The following is a 21,114-nucleotide window of genomic DNA, read 5'->3' on the forward strand; positions in this document are numbered from 1 at the left end:
TAGTTTTCTACTGATTTCAGTTCACTCTATTATTCAAAACTGATGACAATATGCTTATGTTGCAATTTTTCATTTGATCTTTAATTAACAATTTATATGATAGCAAAATAGCTAAAATATTTGTTTGTCTCCCAATGGGATGTGCTCAGTATGAAACTAATAATAAGCAAAATGTCCGATAGTTAAAAATTTACTACAATGTTTCTACCATGTGTTTTTCTCTGCAAAATATTATAGAAAGTAAATTAATATCTACTTTACACAATGATGGAGACCTCACTACAACTGTCCACAAAATTATTACAAGTAGCATTTGTCTATTAATGTTCCAGCTGTCTACTATCTCAATTAAAAATAGGTTTAAAATTGCTATGATGCTGTAATATCAGATTAACACATTTTTGTTTGAACCAACAATGACGTGTGCTTAACAAATGCAACACCTTATATATATGCAGTGACAACTGAGTTAGAAACTAACCACACAAAAGCTATTAACACATTAGTAAATAATGAAAGTCAAAAACATATTGTTAGCAGTAGGGACTCATGGATTATGCATAATGATAATCAAGTGTACAATACATTGCTTTTTGGATCAATGGTGACACATTTTGAGAATAGTTAGAACTGATGCAAGACCACTAATAATTAAGGCACCAAAAAGTATATAAAGAACCAAAATTTATCTCATCATAAAATGGAAGTAGGGTTACAATAGGTGTTGTTTCACTAGATTGTAAACAAAATAATAATAATGACTCAAGTGCATAAGTTAGCTGCACATTCAAGTGAGTCAGACCCAAACAAATAAAATAACAGACTCAACAAACTGTGTGACTGATTACATTACAAAATATAAGAGCCTAAGGCAGTGGAATTTAAAAATTAGTGATATGAAGTACAAAAGAATTAAATTCATTTCATCACATGGGAATACAAAATCTAACAGTTTCTGTTTCCTTGTTAACACACAAGGCAAAACAGTCCCACAATAAAATAACATTAATAGCATCGTCTGACATCAGGGATGGTAAAGTGTTCATATGTTGCAAAAGACAGCAGCAAAGTACGTTATCTGAGACAAGCCTCCAGAAAGTACAGTGTAAATACACCACTTTAGTGTACATAATAGTGATTCCTTAAATGGTCCTATTTACATCATTCAAAATATGTACAGAACTTTTCAGAATTTGCTTTACAGTTCTAGGTTATAAGAATACTCAACGACTTGCATTTGTTTCAAAATTAAACTACAAGTTAGTATAAATATAAGTCTTATGTAATGCAAAAGTTATTACTAAACTCTTCAATAATAAGTATAAAACAAAAGCAATGTATGGTTTAAGTCTAGTTCTACAAATAAAAACTAAATACCAATTGTTAAACTTTACAATCATACTTACTATTTTTCTTTGCATTATGAATATAGTCTGGTTCTACTGTAGCCTTCATTTTACTCAGTTTATCATTTCCTTGAAACTGAACCGATGTTAAACAATCAAAACAATTTTATTTTGAGCATGAAGTAAATTAGATGCTGATTGGTTGATGAGTTCAATCCTGAAAAAACAACAACCAACAAAACACACACACTACTCAAATTTTGCTAAGGATCACACCATAATTTTGTAATATTTCATGGAATATACACTCATTATGTCAGGAAAACATGTAGTTTCAAGAACTCTCGATACAAAGTGACAAAATCCTATAACCCAAGCCAGTTTGCCACTGAAGAAGAAAGACCCCCTTTCGTCAGCACTCAGGTTAAGGGTTTTTATCCCTTTGTATCAAGGAATATTCAAATATAAACAAAACCTTATGTAGCAATTTACAAGATTTTAATTGACATAACAAAATTAATGTCCAAAATCTGGATTAATATTGAAAATGTCAGAGTATCCACATAGTCATCAAACAGGATTTTGTTCTCACTTTAACACCAGGTAAGTCCTCCTGTCACATTAATAATAGTCTGATGATATCTTCCCAATTCCTAGATCAGTCTGTTGGGGTATATTATTTCATTCTTGGGCTAAGATGATTCCAAGATCCAACAGGATGAGCTGATACAGCTGCCTTGCAATATGTCCCAAGCATGCTCACTAGAATTTTGATCAAATAAACAAGCTGGCCAGTCCATTATCTCAATATTCTCATTATGGTACTAGTTCATCAGCCTGGTACTGTGTGATCTTGCAATATCATCCATTAAAATGAAATCTGGAACTATAACTCCTGTGTATGGACTCACAAAGATATCCAAAATTCAATCCCTGTACCTTTTTCTATTTAAAACACTATTTTAGATGATGTACAAGTCTATATGACCCATAAGATTGATGCTACCCAAAACCATCTTTAACCCAATCAGTGATGAGAAAACCCACTTGTAGAGAAAATTATATATTTAGAAAAGCAAAATCAACTAATAAAAGTAAACATACCCCATGATTTAAAAAATCAAGAAACCATATACGGCTGCATACTATAAATTCCAGACATCAGCAGAAAAATAACCAACATTTGGCAAAAACTAGCAACAAAATATGACATTCCAGTTAATACCAAATTTATTCAAAAACCAGGCACAAAACTAAGGTCTACACTATGTAAAAACTACACTGACAAACACAACACCATTATTTATATAATACAATGTGATAACTGCCACAACTTCTATGTTGGAAAAACAAGTAGAAAAATGGAAACCAGATTCAAAGAACACAAAGTCACCTTCAAATGTTTTTGAACACTGCAAATCAAATAAACACAACATAACCATAGAAAACACCCAAATACTAAATAAAGAAACAAACATAAACAAATACAAAATTAAAGAAGTCTTACTCATACAACAACTCAAGCCCAAATTAAACCAATAGAAAGGAACACCTTAGTACCTATATATATAAAATATATCCAACATCTAAGGACGCCTTCTACATTCCTACACTGAATTACACAACTGCCTTCAAACATGTGGTCAGCTACCGGTCAGTAACCCTTTCTTTGTGAACCCGACAATGACTGAAGAAGGTCAAAACGTTGTTTGCTCCTCTACTAGTGCTTTCTCTACCCATACCAGCTGTGTTTAAATATAAAATTATCTTTCACCCACCTTTGTATCAGTCATGTCCTATTATAAACATAACTCTCATTAAGTCATTCTACACTCAAGTGCATCCATCATGATAGCCCAGGAAGTAGCTGGACTCATCTGTGAAGAGAACATCTGATCAATACCTGTGATCAGTCCAGATATTCATTACTGATGTCTGGATCTTATTGTTGGTGTTCTTGCTCTTAGTCTGGCTGTTTTTAATATTTATGAGGTTTTTCTAAAGACATTCAACTGGCTGAATAAATAGTTTAGAAAAACATTTCAAAACTGAGGGAACCAATAGTCATGGATCCACAAGCAATTTGGTACATAAATAGTTTAGAAAAACATTTCAAAACTGAGGGAACCAATAGTCATGGATCCACAAGCAATTTGGTACATAAATAGTTTAGAAAGACATTTCAAAACTGAGGGAACCAATAGTCTTTAGATCTTGTGAATAATTTTAGGTTTTAAAGATACGGTATGTTCTCTGTAGCAGATGGCAGAAACAGAAAAGAATCCATAAACAGACAAAATTTTGTTCACATATTTAAAAAAACAGCTGGATTACCACAGATTAGAATTTTGTTTAACTGTTCACATCTATTATTACACAGAATACTAAGTATATGTAATATATACATATTACATAGTATATATATGTAATATATACATATACTCTCAATATATCGTGTGCATATTTCAACTTCAGGAGGTTTTTCTTATTTACCCCCAAATGGTAGTACCTTAATATTATTTTATTTTTCTTTACTTTCGAGATCAGTCACCTTCCCACAACTGTCTAGAAGCAGTAAAGAGTGATACAGATGTGGGACGTTGGGAGTTTGAGCACCCACATCTCGCTCTCTTCATTTCTATTTCTTTTGATTATTCATGAATTTTATTAATGTAAGAATGGAGGTTAACACTGATAGATGATGTATCCCCACCATAATGTGGGTCCTACTTTCACAGTCACATCCAAAATCTATGGTACATTTTATATCCCACATTATAGCCTGTACTATGGAAATCCTTTTGATTGGTGCAGAGTTTTTAATTTTTGTTTGGGCTTATTTTTGTTTATTGCAAATTATTATTAGTCATAAGTTGGGATCTGATGTTTGTAATGCAGTCCTTCACATTAATTTTGTTTTACTTTACTTGATTGTCGACTATCAATATTCTGTACACACATGCTTTTTGCATTATTGTAATTTCTTCCAATGAGTCTGAACTTGCACTATTCTCAGAGTGTGTTTGGTACTATCCTACCAAGATTTTCTCAAACCATTTACAAGTCACAATATATTAGTATTTATGTTGAGCCGTGGGGTGCTATTTGACTATCTGGTGGCATGTAAAGGGACAATCACTGCAGCACAATTCTCAAAAGTCTTCCTACCTACCCATGTCAGTGACCAACTTGCCAGATAAGATAGTATTTTCATCCAAGATGGAGATTTTGCTCATTCAGTTCAAGTCAGAAAACAACAACTTGAATGTTAGGGCATTAACCAATCTTCCATGGCCAAACTTATTGCCAGTAATGAACCTATTGAGAAGAGTTGTCTATTCTTGATATCTCCATGCTAAAGCACCCCAAACAAACAACCACCTTCTTGGAACACTCTCATCTGTGTTCTGTATGAGGACTAGGATTCAATCTCACAAGGCTAGATTTCAAATCTTGTAAATAATCATGATTTTGCTTTAGATACCACACAGAATAGGCAGATTCACTAAATATTGAAGTTAGTTTCTCTTTTCTTAATGGTAAGCTGTGTTATATATAAATATACACACACATAACAACATCATGGTGTTAGTAAAAATGAAAAAGTAACAATGGAAACATCCCACCCTCTTTTGTTCATTTATTTTTGAGGCCAAAAATGGTTATGCTTTCAGTTTTACTTCAACTAAATACCTAATAGTATTGCATAATTCTAATACAATCTAATTTCAAGTGACTGAATTTTAGAAATTGATCTTGTAAAAAATATATGCCACAGCTAACAAACTATTATTCATTACATATGATTTTTGTATACACACACACACATCCATACAACAAAATACTATTTCAATATTTTTATACAATACAAATACATAACCATGACAATGGTTATGAAATATGTAAACCTTTTGTGTTGGAGTATAAGGACCTGGTGTTGTCATCATTAAACGTTTCTCATGCTTCAAATTTGGCCATGTGGTATCAAAACTGAACTTCTCACTTCTACCCACAGGACTTAATACAAAATCTGTCTCTGGAGAGTTGTTTAGTGGGATAATGTCTGGAGAACCTAGATCAGAGTTTCTCCATTTAAAAGGCCTGCTCCTCAGCTGTTCTGGTGAAACAAGCTCCTGCAATAGTGTCCGGAATTTTTTATGAAGCTCTTCACCAAATGATTGTTTAAAGGAGGCAAAACTGACCAGTTCATCAGAACTGGATGATACGTCAGGATATCTTATAGGAGATGCATGGTGTCTCACACTGCAGTTCTTCTCTAACATACTATGTTGTTTTTCTTCTTGAATACAGGTTGTATTAAGTTTTTGTTCACTTTTGTTTTCAGTGCAATCTGTTCTACTCTTGGTATCAATGTTTAAAGATTCTGTATTTTTGCTTACTAAAATTTCAGATTCTGGCACAGTTCCAAACCTTGCTTTCTGTATTATGTTGTCAGACTTATCTTCCATACCTAATCCACAAAGACCTTTACAACTGTATTCTTTCTGAGTAATACCTGTCTTGTTTCCACTACTTACACTTTTGATTTTTTCCAACGAGTCAGATAAAACAATTGAATCCTTTTGTGCACTCAATTCCTCAGTACTGGATACCATATTTACTGAATGAATAACTGATGCATCAATACCAGAATTATCATGAGAAGCTTCATGCACTAACTGTGTTAGTTCTTTCTGCGTATCTTTACTTTTATTATCAGACCTTGAAAGTCTCATTCTTGTCTTAGAAACAGATGAGGGTTCTACTGTTAGTTCAAATTTTTCAATATCAGACCAGTCAGTTCCAGAAGATTTTCTCCTGGTTATATTTTTAGACTTATTCTTTTTTTTATTTACTGAATATTTTCTTTGCTTTTTTTGTGAAAGCCAGATTACTTCTGGATCTTGTGGTTCATCTTCTGAGCTTGTAAAGCTGTACAGTCCTGATATTTTCAGAGGTGGATACGTTCTTCCTCTCTACCAATAACAAGAAACAATAGTTAGTCTGGATTTCTGAGGACAAAATAACTTTTAAATTTCACTACTTTTCAAGAATGAAATTGAAACCGAGTTAGAAAACAATGTATTTTAACTGATTCTACACTAAGACACATAGTTACAGTTCATGTCTGGTAAGACAGAGACTACACCAACTGACCCTAACCACTGTTAATATTTTACTTTCAGTAATAAATACATATTCATAAAACACACAGTTTATAATAAAAATTATGTTTTAATACATCATTTTTATCATCAAAAAGTTGAATAGAAATTAGATTAACTATCAGATATATGTAAACCAAGCTACATAGCTAAGTGATAACTGTCTTGGTAATTAAATAGAAGCAATTAATATGGTAATAGCATTATTAACCAGTACCTGCTGGATTTGGGCAGTGCCACATAGGTGAAAATTCTGGTAACGAAAACAATTCCCTTACAGTATTTTACAGAAAGAAATTGACACCTGTTAATGTTTTAAAATAAAGTATTTCTACATCATCTATAAGAAACACCTAAAACTGTATAAAAACATTTATATTACATATGAGTTAATTTTTTAAATTGTTAAAATAATATATCCAATATATATTTTAGTGAGTCACATGGTATATTGAATGCAGTACTGTTTAAAATTAGATGTGTGTGATGTTAAAATGCTGACTATAGGGACCCAAGTAATTATTATTATAAAGCTAGAATATAAAATAAGAACTCCACATCTTTTTTTGTTCTTTTGAGACATGGTTTATGTACTGAATCAAACACATTGGTCCCATTCACCATTTCTGAAAACAGTTCCTTATATGCACTTACTTCAATAGATAACATGTGAATAACCAATTAACAGCTTAGAATGTCCCTAGAATGGTTTTACCTGCTATTTTAATCTTTGAAAAGTCTACCTTGTTCTATCAAACCAAAATTTCAAGAAGTTAGGTTGTGTCTTTAGTCTGCTCAAAGTTTCATATTTTTAAACCGAAATACAGCTTAGATTCTGAGCTTAAAAAAATTAAATTATATGATATCAGGAGCTATTTAAGATTTTTGGTTATTCAACTGTATATACAAAACCTAACATGAAATTTTGTTTAATATTTTCCAAGTGTGAAATTTTAAAAGGTTTAGCAACCTATGTTCATCAGCAACTGAGTTCAAAGGTTCGAGTTAGAAAATATAATTGTTTGCTCTATATTTTAAGAAAACTAAGTTTGTAACTTATTTCTAAATAGTTACCTATATACATATAAAATACAATAACTAAAATGTGACTGAATATTATAAAATACCAGTCTACTAAAATACAGTTAATACAGGAAAACTATAGGGCACTTTTATACTGTTGGCGACAGTAACACAAGTACACATCAATTCAAGTTATGTAATGTTAGCTAGGCATGACTGAAAGGTCATTATAATAAATATATAACATTAAGACTTACACTACTTCAAGAAACATTTGTACTTTCATGTTGTTACATGTAGTAACTTTAGCACAAAAAAAGCATAATTTATATTTATTTCCCAATTTTTGTATAATGGTTACAAGGTGGGTCAATTGACAGATCCCACATACTTATGGTGTAGAAAATAACATAAAATATAAAGTCTTACTCAAACCAAAACTTTGAAATGTATTTTAGGTCTTAGAGATACAAATAATATTTGAGATTTTTGGGATGAAGAATAATTTTCTAATCATAACATGAAATTACTTCATGCTCGGACTAGTAAAGAAACAGACTCAGTATTTTAACAAACAAATCTTTAGTAAAAATATTTCATTAAAAATATGATTTTGTGCACAAAAAACTTGTAACATTTACTAATGGTATACCAAATTTTTTGTGAAGATACACATATTGTATCATAAGTTATAGTGTAAATAGTGTGTATGAGCTTGTGTATATTACACTGAGCCCATTACAAAAGGGTTAAGGTATACATAAAAATTTATACAAAAAGAGAGCAAACATACTTTTATCCACAAATTAAAAAAGAAGTTAATTCAACTTATATAACTGAAAATAAGCTATGTTATAAGAATGATAAATGCTAAACATGTTAATTTGGTTATGAAGTGGTAATTGGGTTTTTCCTTGGTAAACATGGCTGCCTCCACTTATCAGCCCATCCTGCTATCTGTGACTTTTCTTTAAGGCATATGATGAAGGCAAATATACTCTACTGGAAATACCATCTTCTCTTTGTCAAAAATCTTTTCAACCATCTTCCACTCCTATTTATATACTTGGTTCAAAATCATGTGACTCTGTGGGCCTACTATTGTTTCTGTGTTCACTGCCTTGTTGTATGCCATTTCTCTTGCCCTGGATCATGTAGAAGCTATGCAGTACACTAATTCTACTAACCCTGTAATCACTTCACATTATTACTCACACTGTTCTTGTAAATATTCAAAAAAATTATTTTACTTTATCTTCTGTTTCAATCTGGATACCTGGCCATTTATGGGAATAAGCTTGCTGAGTCTGTCTGCTCTGATGCTGTTAGTCCTATATCTACTTCATATGTGGCTACAGTCCTCTACTGAAGGCTCTGCTTCATGCCAGTGCCAACTTAAGACTTAAGAGTGAAAATATCATAAGTTTTTCCAGATCAAACCATCTGTTGTTTTCTTTGGTCAAGAGGAAGTTATCCTAACTTGGCTATCACTGGTCAGTTCAACCCATCATTTTCTTTAATCTGGAAATGATCCACCAATGTGTGGTCTTTGTAACACTTTAGTCCCAAAGGCTCATATTTTACTCTTGTGCTCTTATTATAACTCTGAGTGATGGCACCATATTTGACATGTGTTTTTTAAGAGTTTGGCCCTGACATTGGATGGTGTCATTGGCAACAACGATACCATCCAACTTGATTGTATTTTTAAAGTTTTAGAAACTATTGACCTTTTAAATTCTGTTTTAGTCTTCTGTCTGACCTTAGGACATTGTTTAGTTTTATGTTATAACAGTTTTACTTTTATGGTTTTACTGGTGTTTGACACATATAGCCAAGTTGTTTTGCATTAATAAATGCCAAACAGCCAAACCAAACCTGAAATACTTTATATAATTTTTTTTTGCTTGTACATAGAGAATTTGTGTTTCTTTTTCAAGTAAAAGCTAATTAGAAAATTAATGAACGACTTAACATTTCACAAGGCTAAAAAATGAGTGGAAATCCTCCAAGTCTGATGATAGTGTATATTCACATTAGGTTGTATTTAACCATACCTATAAATTCCCATGTTATTAAACAAAATTAGATTTTTTTTTTTATTCATAATGCTTCACCAGGTTTATCTGGCATCATCAGGTAGGATTCTAGAACTGAGGCTAACCAAATTTAACTAAAAACAGTAATTACATGGAAATCTGTAACAATATTCACTTTCAAACATATGACTGAGCAATTGCAAATAATAAAGTAATTTATCAATGAGTGTTAAAAGTAGGTATAATAAACAAAACATTTAAGCCTGAGTCTTAGGTATTGAAATTCATTCTATATACAAAAGAGAAGCGAATGTACGATGTAGAAACAAGAAAAATGTGTGAATTTTAAAAACGTAATTCTTTTTCATATCAAATTAAGTCCATTCTTCTATTTCTTTCTGTCTTGGCACAAAAATTAGTGAAACTTTTAAAATCTCTTTTTAGTTTCCTCAAACATTAACCAAAAAGGGAATACTGGTAATTGAATCAGATTAGATCTGATGCTTTTGCTTAGTTTCAGAAAAAGAAAATTGAATCAAAAACAAAAGTGTAATAGGTATAAAAAACATTATAATGTACTCTTTGAAGATGATGCATTTCTTTATAAAACCATAGAAAAACATATACAGTCATATGAAAAAGTTAGGACACCCTATGAAAGCCTGTGTATTTGTGTAACATTTTTGGATATATAGATATTTAATCTCAATTTCAACAATACTGAGAGATTATAGGAATATAACTAAACAATTAAAACTGAAGAAAAGACTTTTCAAGATCTTCTGTAAATGTTATTCCACAAAAATGCATATTCTAACTGAGGAAAAAGTTAGGACACCCTACCCCCTAATAGCTAGTGTTATCCCATTTGACTGAAATAACTGCAGTGAGACACTTCTTGTAGCCATCTACCAGTCTCTGACATCAGTCTGAAGAAAGTTTGCCCCACTCGTCAATGCAGAAGTCTTTCAGCTGTGAGATGTTTGAGAGGTTTCTTGCATGTACAGCCCATTTCAAGTCACCTCACAGCATCTCAATGGGATTAAGATCTGGGCTTTGACTCAGCCATTCCAGGACTCTCCATTTCTTAGTTTTCAGCCAGTCCTTGGTGGATTTACTGGTAAGATTTGGGTCATTGTCGTGTTGCAGGGTCCAGTTCCACTTCAGCTTTAATTTTCTTACAGATGGTCTCACATGATACTCAAGCACCCTCTGATACACAGTAGAATTCATGGTGGATTCTGTGATTGTGAGCTGTCCAGGTCCTGCTGCAGCAAAGTAGCCCCAAACCATGACACTTCCACCTCCATGCTCCACAGTTGGTATGAGGTTCTTTTCCTAGAATGCTGAATTTGGTTTATGCCAAACATGTCCTCTGTTCTGGTGTCCAAGTAATTCAATTTTGGACTCATCTGTCTAAAGAACATTATTCCAGAAGTCCTGGTCTTTGTCTACATTCTCTCTGGCAAACTTCAGTCTGGCCTTGATGGTTCTCTTAGAGAGAAAAGGTTTCCTCCTAGCACACCTCCCATGCAAGTTAAACTTGTGCAGTCTCTTTCTGATTGTAGAGGCATGCACTTTCACATCAACAGTAGCCAGAGCCTGCTGAAGCTCCCGTGATGACATGTTTGGGTATTTGGAGACCTCTTTTATCATCTTGCAGTCTGCTCTTGGAGTGAACTTGCTTGGGTCATCAGACCTGTGCATGTTGGCAGTTGTTTTGAAAGCCCTGTACTTGTTGACTGTTTTCCGGACAGTGGAATGGCTGATTTCAAAATCTTTTGGGATCTTTTTTAAATCCCTTACCAGATCCATAAGCTGCTACAATTTTCTTTCTGAAGGCCTCAGACAGCTCTTTTGCTCTCACCATGGTGCTCACTCTCACTTCAACAGTCAGGAGCACACCAAACTAAATGTCTGAGGTATAAATAGGGCAAGCCTCATTCAAAATGCTGAGTAACGATCTTCTAATCATGTGCACCTGGTGTGATACACCTGTGTGTGAGTTGAGCCATTTTAAGTGAGAATAAATGTGGGGGTGTCCTAACTTTTTCCTCAGTTAGAATATGCATTTTTGTAGAATTACATTTACAGAAGATCTTGAAAAGTCTTTTCTTCCATTTTAATTGTTTAGTTACATTCCTATAATCTTTCAGTATTGTTAAAATTGAGATTAAGTATCTATATATCCAAAAATGTTACAAAAGTACACAGGCTTTCATAGGATGAACTGACTTTTTCACATGACTGTAGATTAGGAAGCTCCATCTCTTAGTTTAAAGTGTACTTTAAAATATGCCAAATATTTGAATCAAGTTCCCCAAACTAATAATATGTTTCTTAACAGTATCCAAGTATCATAAATACTAATTATAGAGCACCACATTTACATCAAAACTACACTGCAATACTGACTGCTTGTTTGTTGAATTTCATGCAAAGCTGCATGAAGGCTATCTGCGTTTTGACTGCTTGAGTTCATAACATGTTTATTTTGTTTTTAGTGAAATTTTTTTTTCCTGGTTATTAATGTATACTCCTAAGTTTATCATTATATATGACAGCTATTTGTATCTCAATAATTTTATTGTTGTTAAAGTACAAAATGGAACTGTAACTACATTAGTACATTTTGTGTCTCAATAATTTATAAGATAAATTATCTCACATCAATGGTTAAAATACAGAAAAACTGGATGTCAAACTATGCAGCTGTCTGAATGAATATATTTGAACAGTTCACAGGTAGAATTACTTGACAAAACAAACTTTCCAGTGTCAGTATTTATAAATGATGGTCATTTGATATCAATATTAGAGAATATATTTGAACAGTTAACAGGTAGAATTACTTGACAAAACAAACTTTCCAGTGTCAGTATTTATAACTAATGGTCATTTGATATTAGTATTAGATAATATATTTGAACAGTTAACAGGTAGAATTACTTGACAAAACAAACTTTCCAGTGTCAGTATTTATAACTAATGGTCATTTGATATCAGTATTAGAGAATATATTTGAACAGTTAACAGGTAGAATTACTTGACAAAACAAACTTTCCAGTGTCAGTATTTATAAGTAATGGTCATTTGATATCAGTATTAGAGAATATATTTGAACAGTTAACAGGTAGAATTACTTGACAAAACAAACTTTCCAGTGTCAGTATTTATAAGTAATGGTCATTTGATATCAGTATTAGAGAATATATTTAAACAGTTAACAGGTAGAATTACTTGACAAAACAAACTTTCCAGTGTCAGTATTTATAAGTAATGGTCATTTGATATCAGTATTAGAGAATATATTTGAACAGTTAACAGGTAGAATTACTTGACAAAACAAACTTTCCAGTGTCAGTATTTATAAGTGATGGTCATTTGATATTAGTATTAGAGAATATATTTGAACAGTTAACAGGTAGAATTACTTGACAAAACAAACTTTCCAGTGTCAGTATTTATAAGTAATGGTCATTTGATATCAGTATTAGAGAATATATTTGAACAGTTAACAGGTAGAATTACTTGACAAAACAAACTTTCCAGTGTCAGTATTTATAAGTAATGGTCATTTGATATCAGTATTAGAGAATATATTTGAACAGTTAACAGGTAGAATTAGTTGACAAAACAAACTTTCCAGTGTCAGTATTTATAAGTAATGGTCATTTGATATCAGTATTAGAGAATATATTTAAACAGTTAACAGGTAGAATTACTTGACAAAACAAACTTTCCAGTGTCAGTATTTATAAGTAATGGTCATTTGATATCAGTATTAGAGAATATATTTAAACAGTTAACAGGTAGAATTACTTGACAAAACAAACTTTCCAGTGTCAGTATTTATAAGTGATGGTCATTTGATATTAGTATTAGAGAATATATTTAAACAGTTAACAGGTAGAATTAGTTGACAAAACAAACTTTCCAGTGTCAGTATTTATAAGTGATGGTCATTTGATATTAGTATTAGAGAATATATTTAAACAGTTAACAGGTAGAATTACTTGACAAAACAAACTTTCCAGTGTCAGTATTTATAAGTGATGGTCATTTGATATTAGTATTAGAGAATATATTTAAACAGTTAACAGGTAGAATTACTTGACAAAACAAACTTTCCAGTGTCAGTATTTATAAGTAATGGTCATTTGATATCAGTATTAGAGAATATATTTAAACAGTTAACAGGTAGAATTACTTGACAAAACAAACTTTCCAGTGTCAGTATTTATAAGTAATGGTCATTTGATATCAGTATTAGAGAATATATTTGAACAGTTAACAGGTAGAATTAGTTGACAAAACAAACTTTCCAGTGTCAGTATTTATAAGTAATGGTCATTTGATATCAGTATTAGAGAATATATTTAAACAGTTAACAGGTAGAATTACTTGACAAAACAAACTTTCCAGTGTCAGTATTTATAAGTGATGGTCATTTGATATCAGTATTAGAGAATATATTTAAACAGTTAACAGGTAGAATTACTTGACAAAACAAACTTTCCAGTGTCAGTATTTATAAGTGATGGTCATTTGATATCAGTATTAGAGAATATATTTAAACAGTTAACAGGTAGAATTACTTGACAAAACAAACTTTCCAGTGTCAGTATTTATAAGTAATGGTCATTTGATATCAGAATTAGAGAATATATTTAAACAGTTAACAGGTAGAATTACTTGACAAAACAAACTTTCCAGTGTCAGTATTTATAAGTGATGGTCATTTGATATCAGTATTAGAGAATATATTTAAACAGTTAACAGGTAGAATTAGTTGACAAAACAAACTTTCCAGTGTCAGTATTTATAAGTAATGGTCATTTGATATCAGTATTAGAGAATATATTTGAACAGTTAACAGGTAGAATTACTTGACAAAACAAACTTTCCAGTGTCAGTATTTATAAGTAATGGTCATTTGATATCAGTATTAGAGAATATATTTAAACAGTTAACAGGTAGAATTACTTGACAAAACAAACTTTCCAGTGTCAGTATTTATAAGTGATGGTCATTTGATATCAGTATTAGAGAATATATTTAAACAGTTAACAGGTAGAATTACTTGACAAAACAAACTTTCCAGTGTCAGTATTTATAAGTGATGGTCATTTGATATCAGTATTAGAGAATATATTTAAACAGTTAACAGGTAGAATTACTTGACAAAACAAACTTTCCAGTGTCAGTATTTATAAGTAATGGTCATTTGATATTAGTATTAGAGAATATATTTGAACAGTTAACAGGTAGAATTAGTTGACAAAACAAACTTTCCAGTGTCAGTATTTATAAGTAATGGTCATTTGATATCAGTATTAGAGAATATATTTGAACAGTTAACAGGTAGAATTACTTGACAAAACAAACTTTCCAGTGTCAGTATTTATAAGTAATGGTCATTTGATATCAGTATTAGAGAATATATTTGAACAGTTAACAGGTAGAATTACTTGACAAAACAAACTTTCCAGTGTCAGTATTTATAAGTGGTCATGGTCATTTGATATTTCCAGTGTCAGTTAGAGAATATATTTAGAACAGTTAACAGGTAGAATTACTTGACAAAACAAACTTTCCAGTGTCAGTATTTATAAATGATGGTCATTTGATATCAGTATTAGAGAATATATTTAAACAGTTAACAGGTAGAATTACTTGACAAAACAAACTTTCCAGTGTCAGTATTTATAAGTAATGGTCATTTGATATCAGTATTAGAGAATATATTTAAACAGTTAACAGGTAGAATTACTTGACAAAACAAACTTTCCAGTGTCAGTATTTATAAGTGATGGTCATTTGATATTAGTATTAGAATATATTTAAACAGTTAACAGGTAGAATTACTTGACAAAACAAACTTTCCAGTGTCAGTATTTATAAGTAATGGTCATTTGATATCAGTATTAGAGAATATATTTGATATCAAAGAGAATAGTTAACAGGTAGAATTACTTGACAAAACAAACTTTCCAGTGTCAGTATTTATAAGTAATGGTCATTTGATATCAGTATTAGAGAATATATTTAAACAGTTAACAGGTAGAATTACTTGACAAAACAAACTTTCCAGTGTCAGTATTTATAAGTAATGGTCATTTGATATCAGTATTAGAGAATATATTTAAACAGTTAACAGGTAGAATTACTTGACAAAACAAACTTTCCAGTGTCAGTATTTATAAGTGATGGTCATTTGATATTGACAGTATTAGAGAATATATTTATATTTAAACAGTTAACAGGCAGAATTACTTGACAAAACAAACTTTCCAGTGTCAGTATTTATAAGTAATGGTCATTTGATATCAGTATTAGAGAATATATTTAAACAGTTAACAGGTAGAATTACTTGACAAAACAAACTTTCCAGTGTCAGTATTTATAAGTAATGGTCATTTGATATCAGTATTAGAGAATATATTTAAACAGTTAACAGGTAAATTACTTGACAAAACAAACTTTCCAGTGTCAGATTTATAAGTAATGGTCATTTGATATCAGTATTAGAGAATATATTTAAACAAAACAAACTTTCCAGTGTCAGTATTTATAGTAATGGTCATTTGATATTAGTATTAGAGAATATATTTAAACAGTTAACAGGTAGAATTACTTGACAAAACAAACTTTCCAGTGTCAGTATTTATAAGTAATGGTCATTTGATATCAGTATTAGAGAATATATTTAAACAGTTAACAGGTAGAATTACTTGACAAAACAAACTTTCCAGTGTCAGTATTTTAGTAATGGTCATTTGATATTAGTATTAGAGAATATATTTAAACAGTTAACAGGTAGAATTACTTGACAAAACAAACTTTCCAGTGTCAGTATTTATAAGTAATGGTCATTTGATATTAGTATTAGAGAATATATTTGAACAGTTAACAGGTAGAATTACTTGAGAAAACAAACTTTCCAGTGTCAGTATTTTATAAGTAATGGTCATAAGTGATGGTCATTTGATATGTCAGTATTTATAAGTGATGGTCATTTGATATTAGTATTAGAGAATATATTTGAACAGTTAACAGGTAGAATTACTTGACAAAACAAACTTTCAAGTGTCAGTATTTATAAGTAATGGTCATTTGATATCAGTATTAGCAGATATATTTTGCCCTCATTTCAAAAACCATTCCTGAAAAGGACTATCTATTTTAAATTAAAATTTACTCATTGTTTAACAGCATTTCTTGCATATGTATAATGTCAATTTAAATTCACCATATACATGTGTTTCTTGCATATGCAGCTCACAGTGCTAAAAAGCATAAAATATATATGAGGTCCGTTAAAAAAATACGCGGACTGTTTGAATTGCGAGGCTCTAGTTGGTTCCAGGGGAATCTGCTTGATGTCGCTAGGTTCGCACAGATCAGCTGATTACGATGCCATTTCCCGATTGCATATATCTTCATTTGTGTATTAGCTATGCGGTTTTAAGTGAAGTGCGATTTTTTCGTTTGGCAGATTTCAGAATGAATGACCTGAAGGAGCAATGAACTTGCTGTGAAATTGTGTGTTAAATTTGGAAAATCTGCGACTGAAACTTTTGCTATGCTTAACATGGCTTACGGTGATGTTGCTATGAAGCATACGGCATGTTTCAAGTTGCATGAACGTTTTAAGGATGGTCGACAGTCCATTGAAGATGATGAGCGTCCTGGGCGTCCTTCCATGTCAACTGATGACCCACACGTCGACAAAATCAACACCCTGGTGCGGGCAAATCGACATCTGACTGTCAGGAGCTTGCTGAAGAGTGTGGGATATCAGTTGGATCTTGTTACGAGATTTTGACCGAAAAATTGAAGATGCACCATGTTGTTGCGAAATTTGTGCCTCAGAACTCGTGAGTTTTTGGCCAAACACTCGATCACTGTTCTTCCCCACCCCCCCTACTCACCTGACCTCTTGCTCCTTGTGATTTTTTCTTGTTCCCCAAACTCAAAAGACCCTTGAAAGGAAGAAGATTTGAGATGTTTCCTGAGATTAAGGCAAATGCGACAAAGGAGCTAGAGGACATTACAAAAGAAGCGTACCAAGACTGTTTCAACAAGTGGAAATACCATTGGGATAAGTGTGTGCGTTGGGGAGGAGAGTACTTTGAAGGGGTCCCAGACCTGTAACTTCTAAATAAAGTACATTTTGTTTTATGACGTCAGTCTGCATATTTTGAACAGCCCTCATTATTGTATATGCTTACAGTTAGTAGTAATGTTTTACTTATCTAAAATAATAAATAATTACCAATTATAATATCACATTTGCATGCTTGAATTCCCTCTATTTCCCAATTAAATTTTTCTTTCAAAGTGTTGGCAAAAACTGCATATATTTAAACATAGAAATTTTAACTAATTTTATTTTTACAATAAGTTGTTTATAAAGGATACAAAGCTTACCATACTGAAGCGTGATTTTCCTTTGATTTCTTCACTTTGAGCATTTTCAGAACAGATGCTTGTATATGCCTCCATTGTCTTTTTTGATTTCAAGTTTCTGAAATGGGAGTTTGAAAGTTTTAACATTTCAGAATCTCATCACAATTAATAGGTACTTTTTCAGTATTACGACCTAATTTAAAATCTACCTCTGGAAATTTATTACTTATAGAGTTACATTGAAATGTTTGTCAGTTTCAGAACCTACTCACCTGCATGTTGACCAAAACACCTTTATTTTTAGAAATTGTATAGACCATAATTTCTCATCCTTTTCAATACTAGTGACCCACTTACAACCTTTTCAAATTGTCACAGACAACTAAAATGCAAACAGAATGAAAATCCATTGATTCACATATTTATTTGTTTTCGTAAAATCCCAGACTGAGTAAGTGGTTGTCAGACATGTTGTTGAGAAACACTCATAAAACCTTACTTGTTCTACTTTTATTTATCAATAGTCTTGTAACTAATTCATCTTTATCATAACCCTATTATTTACTAATTATGTCACAATATCAAAACATATTTTGCAGTTTTCATAAGCTATCAACCAAATGTAGATAACTATTTTTCTAATAGTCTAAAATGACAATGGTTTAATGATAATGCACTAGATGATACTACTAGTTTTCCACCCTGTAATAAAAGATTAAATAAATTTTAAAAAAAATCAAATTAGAATTCTGAAGCATGTTCAAAAATGCTGTTGTGTTGAAATTTCACGTTTGTGTATATTATGAAATTCCATCCACAAAACTGTCTTTAGTACAATTGTTATTTTAGCTTGTGAGTAATTGTCATTGTATTAAATACTTTAGAGACGATACGTCAAGTGAACAGTGGAAAACAAGAACTGCTCAAGCCTTGCTACTTTAACCTGGTAAGTATTGAAAGTAGAAAAGATATCACATCATGTTTTTTATCTTGTAAACTAACCTTATTCACTACACTTTTTGAGAAAAAATTTACTGGACACATAAAATTATATTTAAGATCTGCAAGTTAAACAGCATTAGTACTTTTAAGCCTTCCTATAATTTCACTTGAACAGCTCAGAGTAGCTCACAGGTAATGTCATTCCATAGCATATTATAACCTCTATGTTACCCAAGTGACTTACAACTTATAATAGTACGAATAGTAATTAAACACAGTTTAAAGGCAAGCAAACAATAAACTTTAATTACAAATAGATAGATATTGTTAAAAGCTACTTATTTTAAACAAATGTAGTCTTATATTACAATTTTAAGAAAAAAAAGTTATTTAGATTTATTTCAATTTGTTTTTGGTGGTTACAATATTGATTAAATTGACCAATCCGGTTTTGATTTAGAGTAGAGAAAATAACAGGCAAAGTATAAAGTTTTAATGGAAAGAAACTAAAAGCATTTCAAATGTATCAGATATTTAGAAGGTTTTATGGATTACACAAATAATGAAATTCGAGATTTTTGAAATGAGGAAAAGTATTTTTTGATTTTAATGTGAAAAATTACTTTGCATTTGGACTATTTAAAACAAGTACTCAATATATTTGTTGGCAAACCTTTATCTTAGTTTATTAAAAATATGATTTTTTTTGTATGTGAAAGACTGACAAATTTTGTGAAGGTATACACACTATATTAAAAGTTAGAAGTATTAACTCTATAAAAACTTTAAATGAGTAGAAAGACGTCATGTGGCCAGTAAAATCAACCAAACCTTCTCAAAAAAACATGAGCAAAATTTTTCGTAAATATGCTCTCAACAATGCTGAAATAAGATGACTGTGACTTGTTTTTTTAAGTAACAAATCTACATCAGGACATCTGCTATATCCATCATGGGATATTGAACCCTGATTTTAACATTGTAAATCTTTAGACTTATCACTAAATAACGAAGCAAAAATTGTATTCTTCAGTAAAGAGGGAATAAGCTGTGTCAGGAGAGTGTGTCAAACTCCTATGGGTGGAAGACTATTACATGCTACATTACAGCTTTATCACATGTAAACACATGGGATAGGTGAAAGTGTCAGGCTAGTGATGTGTGAAAAAATTGCACATATAGAAGGCAGCAACAAATGAGAAAAGCTATTATGTAAGGGATATAAGGTCTAACAGTGTAAATCAAAATGGCTTCATAGAACAACTTCCAAAAGAAAAACAGGACTACAATAATTACTTCATCTGTACAACAAATATCTTACTTGGAAGATCTGCCACTTCTCTTCTCCACCTTCTTTATAGGTGGAACCTTATTTTTATTCTTGTATTTCTAGACAAAAAAAATAGAAATTCAAAAGTTTTATTTAAGACATCATTCTGAAAATCAACACCAGAAGTAAGAAAATATATGAAAGTAATTAACATTAATATGTTTATGTAAATTAGTTTAAAAGCTTTGAATTTTGATTATTATCACTTACTACTATGAACAACCTTTAGTATTCTACATTTATAAGAAAAAAAGAATTTTAGGTTAAATCAACTGTGAAGTTAGAGAATACAACATTCAATTTAAGTTGGACTTGTAGCACAAAAAACAATCACAATTTTATTATTTTAAGATTTACCCTTTCCTTACAAAACAAATCTTACCAACATCTCATGTTTTCTTACAGAGTGACTACAGAACTTAATGTCTTGCATCAATTATACAATTTTCTTTTTATGTAAACTGCAACAAAACATTTACTTAGTTTTAATTTTATGATCTTATTAACCTTTAACAGAGGTTCTCTCCATAATTAATACCTGAAACAAGCAGAACAATGATACAGAAAATTGATTTTGAAATTGAATATAAGTGAGAAATTTTTACATAGCAAAAACGTAATAAGAATTTGAGCTGGAAGTTGTAGAGGGAGCTTAAAGTGAAAAAAACTACTAGGTACTTTAAAATACAAACTATTAGATAGTTTTGAATATTATGTTATATTTATGTGCATCTACTTACATGGGTTTTAAAGTAAGACAACATATAAAATAGACATGATATAGAGAAAAAACTGAAGCAAAATTTCTGTTTTTATTAGGTTGTCCAGAAATAAATGTCAGAATTCTCACAATGACA

General features: G+C 31.1%; 1 protein-coding gene across 1 annotated transcript; it reads right to left on the minus strand.

Annotated features, from left to right (window-relative positions):
* Nucleotides 1-1,343: 1,343 nt before the first annotated feature.
* LOC143242682 (uncharacterized) lies at nucleotides 1,344-20,708 on the minus strand. The gene is made up of 4 exons (XM_076486155.1): nucleotides 20,640-20,708; nucleotides 20,249-20,316; nucleotides 18,007-18,103; nucleotides 1,344-6,322 (listed from the first exon to the last, which is right to left on the minus strand). The coding sequence occupies exons 1-4, from the start codon at nucleotides 20,688-20,690 to the stop codon at nucleotides 5,090-5,092; spliced, it is 1,449 nt and encodes a 482-aa protein (XP_076342270.1). The 5' UTR covers nucleotides 20,691-20,708; the 3' UTR covers nucleotides 1,344-5,089.
* Between the last annotated feature and the right edge of the window lie 406 nt (nucleotides 20,709-21,114).

This window comes from Tachypleus tridentatus, unplaced genomic scaffold, assembly GCF_004210375.1.
Source record: "Tachypleus tridentatus isolate NWPU-2018 unplaced genomic scaffold, ASM421037v1 Hic_cluster_2, whole genome shotgun sequence".
NCBI lineage: Eukaryota > Metazoa > Arthropoda > Merostomata > Xiphosura > Limulidae > Tachypleus > Tachypleus tridentatus.